Source organism: Trichechus manatus, unplaced genomic scaffold (genome assembly GCF_000243295.1).
Source record: "Trichechus manatus latirostris isolate Lorelei unplaced genomic scaffold, TriManLat1.0 scaffold00115, whole genome shotgun sequence".
NCBI classification, from domain to species: Eukaryota; Metazoa; Chordata; class Mammalia; order Sirenia; family Trichechidae; genus Trichechus; species Trichechus manatus.
Window position 1 is genome coordinate 4,931,059 of NW_004444051.1, and position 6,871 is coordinate 4,937,929.

General features: G+C 43.9%; 1 protein-coding gene across 1 annotated transcript in view; it reads right to left on the minus strand.

The window, feature by feature from the left end:
* HDGFL1 (HDGF like 1) overlaps positions 1 to 6,664 on the minus strand; it is a 16,197-nt gene extending 9,533 nt beyond the window's left edge. Inside the window, 3 exon segments of the mRNA XM_023738389.1 lie at positions 5,917 to 6,392; positions 6,395 to 6,542; positions 6,545 to 6,664. Coding sequence (XP_023594157.1) covers positions 5,917 to 6,392; positions 6,395 to 6,542; positions 6,545 to 6,664 — 744 coding nt within the window.
* Between the last annotated feature and the right edge of the window lie 207 nt (positions 6,665 to 6,871).

Sequence of the window (6,871 nt, forward strand, 5' to 3'; positions counted from 1 at the left end):
TGGCCAATGGTTTATCAATTTTGTTGATCTTTTCAGAGAACCAGATTTTGGACTTGTTAACTCTTTCAATTGTTTTTCTACTCTCCATTTAATTCTGCTCTAGTTCTTATTATTTCCTTCCTTCTGGTGCCTGTGGGCTTCTTTTGTTGCCTTCTTTCTACTTGTTCCAGTTGTAGGGTTAATGTTTTGATTATGGCCCTTTCTTCTTTTTGGATGTGTGCGTTTATTGCTATAAACTGACCTTTGAGCACTGCTTTTGCTGTATCCCAAAGGTTCTGGTAGGATGTGTTTTCATTCTCGGGTGATTCTATGAATTTCTTTCTTCCATCCTTAATTTCTTCTATAACCCAGTAGTTTTTGAGCAAGTTGTTGTTCAGTTTCCATGTGTTTGAGTTTTTTTTCCTTGCTTTTTGTGTTGTTGATTTCCACTTTTATGGCTTTATTGTCAGAAAAGATGCTTTGTAATATTTTGATGTTTTGGATTTTGTTAAGGCTTGCATTATGGCCTAATATGTGGTCTATTCTGGAGAATGTTCCATGTGCATTGGAGAAGAAAGTACACCTGCCTGCTGTTGGGTTGAGTGTTCAGTATATGCCTATGAGATCAAGTTGGTTGATTGTAGCATTTAGCTCGTCCGTGCTTTTTTTTTGAGCTTCTTTCTGTATGTTCTGTCCTTCACCAAAACTGGCGTGTTGAAGTCTCCTACTACTATTGTAGAGCTGTCTATCTCTCTTTTCAGTGCTGTTAGTGCTTGTTTCATGTATTTTGGAGCCCCGTTGTTGGGTGTGTAAATATTTATTATAGTTATGTCCTCCTGGTGTATTGACCCTTTAATCATTATATAGCACACTTCTTTATCCTTTGTGGTGGATTTTACTTTGAAGTTTATTTTGTCAGAGATTAATATTGCCACTCCTACTCTTTTTAAGTGTTGTTTGCTTCATATTTTTTTTTTCCATCCTTTGAGTTTTAGCCTTTTTGTGTCTTTAAGTCTAAGGTGCATCTCTTGTAGGCAGCATATAGATGGATCATGCTTTTTTATACAATCTGCCATTCTCTGTCTCTTTATTGGTGCATTAAGTCTGTTTACATTCAACATAATTATTGATAGGTGTGAGTTTTGTGCTGTCATTCTGATGTCTCTTTTTGTGTGTTGTACACAGTTTCCTTTTTCCCCTTAATTTTCTGTGCTGTTTTTCTTAATGTATTTTTTTTTCTATCTTTTTCACTGTTGTGGATTTTTTGTTTGCTGGGTCTTTATGTTTTTCTACTTGTTTATTTTGATTTGTAGGATTGTTAGATTCCTTAGTGGTCACCTTAATATTTACCCCTATTTTTCTAAGTTTATACCAGTCTTTTATTACTTTATATTGTCTTGACTTCCCCTCCATATAAAAAATCAATGTCTGCAGTTTTTAAGTCCCTCTTTTTTGTTTTAATGTTGTCCTTTTTTACATATTGACATCTCTGTTTCCCTATTTTCAATGTTTTAGCTTTGATGAATTTTCGACTTCCCTATCTGAGTCAATATCTGGTTGCTCTGTCCTGTGTTCTAGTCCTGCGTTATCTGATGTTATTGATTTTCTAACTTGAGGACTCCCTTCAGTATTTCTTTTAATTTTGTCTTGGTTTTTGCACTTTCCCTAAACTTCTGTTTATCTGGAAATGCCCTAATTTGGCCATCATTATTTGAGAGACAGTTTTGCTGCATATATATAATTCTTGGCTGGCAGTTGTTTTCCTTCAAGGCTTTATATATGTCATCCCATTGCCTTCTTGCCTGGTTGGTTTCTGCCGAGTAGTTCGAGCTTATTCTAATTGTCTCTCCTTTGTAGATGACTTTTCTTTTATCCCTAGCCGCTCTTAAAATTCTCTCTTTATCTTTGGTTTTGGTAAGTTTGATAATAATATGTCTTGGTGACTTTCTTTTGGGATCTACCTTATGTGGGGTTCGATGAGCATCTTGGACAGATATCTTCTCATCTTTCATGATATCAGGGGAGTTTTCTGTCAACAAATCTTCAACAATTTTCTCTGTATTTTCTGTAATCCCCCCTGTTCTGCTACTCCTGGGTTATTTCTCTTGATAGAGTCCCACAGAACTCTTAGAGTTTCTTCATTCTTTTTAATTCTTTTATCTGATTTTTCCTCAAATAAATTGGCATCAAGTGCTTTATCTTCAATGTCACTAATTCTGACTTCTACTGCCTCTGTTCTGCTCGTATGACTTTCTGTTGAGTTGTCTAATTCTGAAATTTTATTGTTAATCTTCTGGATTTCTGATTGCTGTCTCTCTATGGATTCTTGCAGCCTATTAAATTTGTCATTATGTGCTTGAATAACTTCTTTAAGTTCCACTACTACTTTGTCTGTATGTTCCTTGGTTGTTTCTGCATTTTGTAAACTTTCCTTTCTAATTTCTTGAAGAGTTCTGTATATTAATCTTTTGTATTCTGCCTCTGGTAATTCCAAGAAATTCTCTTCCTCCAGAGAATTTATTCTTTATATTGGGAGCTTGCTGAAGCCATCATGGACTGCCTCTTTATGTAATTTGATATTGACTGTTGTCTCCAAGCTATCAGTAAGTTATTATAATTTTATCTTATTTTTTTTAGTGAGTTCTAGCTTCTTGTTTTGTTTTGTTTTGATATGCCCCAATAGGCTGCTCCTGTGCACTAGTTTGATTATTGGTGCCTTTGAATCTCTAATGTCCTATAACCAGGTAGTTAGTTCTGTAACTATGTGCACACAGAAGTCTGTTAAATTTTCCTATATGGGTTCAGCTCAGGTGTCCAGGCAGTCGGTCACCAAGTGTGTGGTGCAGGCATGGGTGACTGGCGTAGGCACTGGTATCTGGCTGTGGTAGGGGGTCATGCACTGACCCAGGCAGGGGGCTGATGGCTGCCCCTGAGAGTCTGAAAGGAAAGCATGTCTCTATTCGCTAGGGTGAGTAGGTAGGTGAGTTTTGCAGCCAGACTATGAGTACCCCACTCTGTTGGCTGTAAAGACTCGAGGGCACTTTTTCTTGGACTCACGTAGCAGGTGACTAGGTGGCGTACGTGAGGCCACCAGTCCTCAAGCCTGTAGTGCAGATCGGTAAAGATGCCTGCTTAAGGAGCAGGGCTGTGTCAAGGGTCACAAATCTGCCACTTCACAGCTGAACAGTTGAAGTTAAACTTCAGATGTTTACCTGGTTGTACTTCGGTAGTGAGGGCTAACACTGCTGAGATGGGTCCCCACAAGTCTATACACGGGGGTAAGACACTCAAAGTCTGCGTACCCCTTATGCCGGTGCCTAACAAAGGAGCTGTGCTGACCCTGAGTTCCTGGCTTAGGGGAGCCAGTAACTTATTTGTTCCCTCTCCAAGGCCAGGAGAGTGGGTCAGGGTGCCTTTTAGGATCTACTTCCGGCTGAGTAGGCTCCAGGTGCAGAGCAGGGAGGGAGGAGGCAAAAGGGAGAGAGATTTTTCCCAAATGGGCTTTTTTCTTTTTAAATCCCCGCAAAAGGCTGCATGCATGTACCTATCTTTAGCCACTTGGGAGCTGCTTTTCCCTGGTTCGGAGTGTCCAAGCAGAATCTCTGCTGATGGATCTCTCTCGATGTGGAAACTGCCTCTGGAGTGCGTGCGCAGCTGTTTGCCTGCTTCACTGCAAACCTGGAACGGCTGAAGAGTTGCATGCAGTCCTGCTGCTGCCACTCTGGTGCTCCTCAATGCTTCCAAACCGTCTCCCTCTCCCCCCGCCACTCAGTCCGATTCCTCAACTTTGCCTTGTTCAAGGCTCCTAGATATTCATATACAATCAAATCACTTGTTTTTCCTGGTCTTTGTGGTAATAGTGATATAGGAAGCCATCTGACTACTCTGCCATCTTGGCCCCACCTCTAGATACTACTTTTCTTTTTAAAAAAAGAAATATAAAGCAACTGTCCTATTCTCATGTGAATGGTGTTGAAAAGTGGTGACAGCTGAAAAATCACAAAAAGATAGAAATATAACAGATCAAAACCAATCTTTTTAGTCTTATTCTCTAAGTCAGCTGTTTGACAAAGCATATGGACTATTAAAAAATCATTTGTCTCATCCAAACATTTTAACTTGTTCCCATTCACTTTAATTAGTGGTAGTGGCTGCTGTAGATGGAAGGAAGGGTAGAGACCTGTGTATGTTAATTTAATGTGTCAAATTAGCTAGGCTCTGGTGCCTAGTTGTTTGGCCAAAAACTAGTCTAGAAGTTGCTGTGAAGGTATTTTGTTGATGTGATTAACACTTATAATCAGTTGACTGTACATAATGGAGATTACCCTTGATAATGTGGGTGGGCCTGACCTAATCAGTTGAAGGCCTAAAGAGTAAAAAACTGAGTTTTCTTACAGGAGAAGGACTGCTGCTTCAAGACTATAACACATACAGCCTGCTGAAGTTTCCAGCTTGTAACCTGACCTCTGGAGTTTGGACTTCCCAGGCCCCACAATCTTAGTGAGACAGTCCTTAAAATAAATATAAATCTATCTATCTATATGATTAACATATGAGAAAGGTTTATCAAGTGTAAGTCTAAGATAACAAAGGTTTCTTATGGTGATTCTAAAACATCTCTGCACATTATAAATAATTGTTTTAAACACAAGCTATATGGAAAACAAGAGGAACAATTACATTTAAGAGACAGTTCTTCAGAAAGCAAAAGAACAGGACTGAGTTTATTTAAGTAATCAATGCATTTTATTTCCTAGAAATGAAATAGTCTACAGTTCTATAGTTAAACTTCCAAAAGTAAAATCAAAACATTTTTTATCAGAGCCCAAGGGAGAGGGGCAGGGTTGAAAGAGATAAGAGATGAAGAAAGGCATAGAGAGAACCTAGGAAGAGGCTGGGAGGGGCACTTATTCCCTCTGTTCTCTTAGTAGGCTACATATCAGATCTGGTGACAACACTGAGGGGATCACATGAGTTATGTGGATGGGAAATGACACCACAAGGAACACCAGAGCCCCAGCTACAAAAGGAAATTCATCAAGCCCCAAAGAGAAAGAGAGCCTCCCGGTGCATCTCAGAAATGGGAGTGGCAACGGGAGAGCCGGGAGCAGAGAGGAGGCACTCTAGGGGTAGGTGGTTTTCTTTTTTTTGGGGGGGGGGGTAATTAAAGTAATTTCCTTTAAAAACAAAAAAAAGTCTTTTCTTTATGACTGGGTGAATGACTGTAAGATGTCCTTGAGGTGTGCAGAGAGGGAAAAGGGCCTCCAGGGATCCCCTCAGGGCATCCACCTGTGGACTCAGAGATATAAATGGGGACACATATTCCTCATCGTTCACACCCACATGGGACAAAGTCAACAGTCAGATCTCAGGCCCTCTACCCCAACAACTTGGAAGCCTCAAAACTTTTTGATGAAAAACTACAACACCCATAATTCCCTGAGTGTGCAAACGGTTTTAGGGAAGAGAGGCCCCTCTCCACAAGTATGGCAGGAAGGGACAGGAGGTCAAGATGTCACCCTCCCCCACCCACCCCCCCAATTGCGGATTTCCCCTTCTAGGCTCCTGTATGTCCACCCTGCTGCTTTATACTCCACCCTTTCCACTCCTACCTGATCCCAATCTGAGTTCCGGAAAGCTGGTGGGAGGGAAAGAGCAGTGTTAGTAGGTGGAAAAGGCTGCTCCAAGCCCCACCGGAAGCCTTGGGAAACACCTCCAGGAAGGGAGAGACACAGTAGCCCTGATTCAGATCATAGGAATGTGAGGACAGGGAGGTAAGGACCAGGTGGCCTGCCCAAAGCAGGTCAAGGCCCAGGGACCAGGCTTGGAGAGGGAAGGGAAGGGGGAGGGGAGGGGAAGAGAGAGGAATAGGGGGTGGTGGGAGAGAAGGTTGGGGTAGGGGAAGACAGTCCCAGATTGCGGGCCATGGCTAGATACCCCAGTAACAGCCAGGCAGCAACTGGAATGGGCAGGGCTCTTCTGAAACGTTGGTGACTTTGAGCTCTCCTGATCTCTGACCCCTGGGGCCTCAGCCCCCTTCTCCGGAGCTTCTTCCACTTCCTCAGGCTTCCGCTCTTCCAGAGGCGGCCGACAGACTGAGCTGGGCTCCAAGGGGGAGCTGCTATTCTCTGCCTCCACCAGGAGGGACCTCTCACCACCGACCCCGGCCTCTTCCTTCTCCTCCCGTTTGGGCTCGGCCTCCTTGGAACGTTAGGGGGAGTCCTCTGGCAGGTGTCCCGCGCCCCTCTTCAGCGCCGCCTTCTCCTTCTCCTCCTTGGTTGGCTCCTCGAGGGCTGGCTTCCCCTCCTTGTCACAGAAGCCCTCGGTGGTCCTCTTCTTATCCCCGGCGCCCTTGGTGGTCTCTAGGTGGGGCTCGATCCCACAGCTCTTTTCTTGGGAGAAATGGCAGTCAGAAGCCTTGACAGTAGACTTGTACTAGATCTCCTACAGCCCCGCACTGAACCTTCTCCTCTTGTTCGGTTTGCCAGACTTCTCCTTGGATTCTTCCTAAGGGAAAAGATTTTGGGGGCCCAGGAATACCGTCTCATGGGTCCTGAAAAAAAAAGACTTGGTATCTGTTGGACTCGCTTGTCTGTTATATGCGGGCGGGCCAGTGCATGAAGCCCTTAAGCTTTGCAGACACCAAGCCCCCACATCTGTACTTGCACCAGTTGTGGAGCGACATGGCAGAGGGCTGTGGGACCCTCTCAGCGGCGGCCGGAAAGGGCGTCGCACAATTTTCATGTGCAGCGGTGGGGACCGCTGAGCTTCAGCGACCACGCGGCCCCGCCTCGAGGGCGCCCCCTGCCAAATACCCTCCCACTTCATCCTGCCCCCTCCCCCCTTCTCCCTCCCTCTCCCCCCCCTTCTCCCTCCCTTCCCCCCCCCCTCA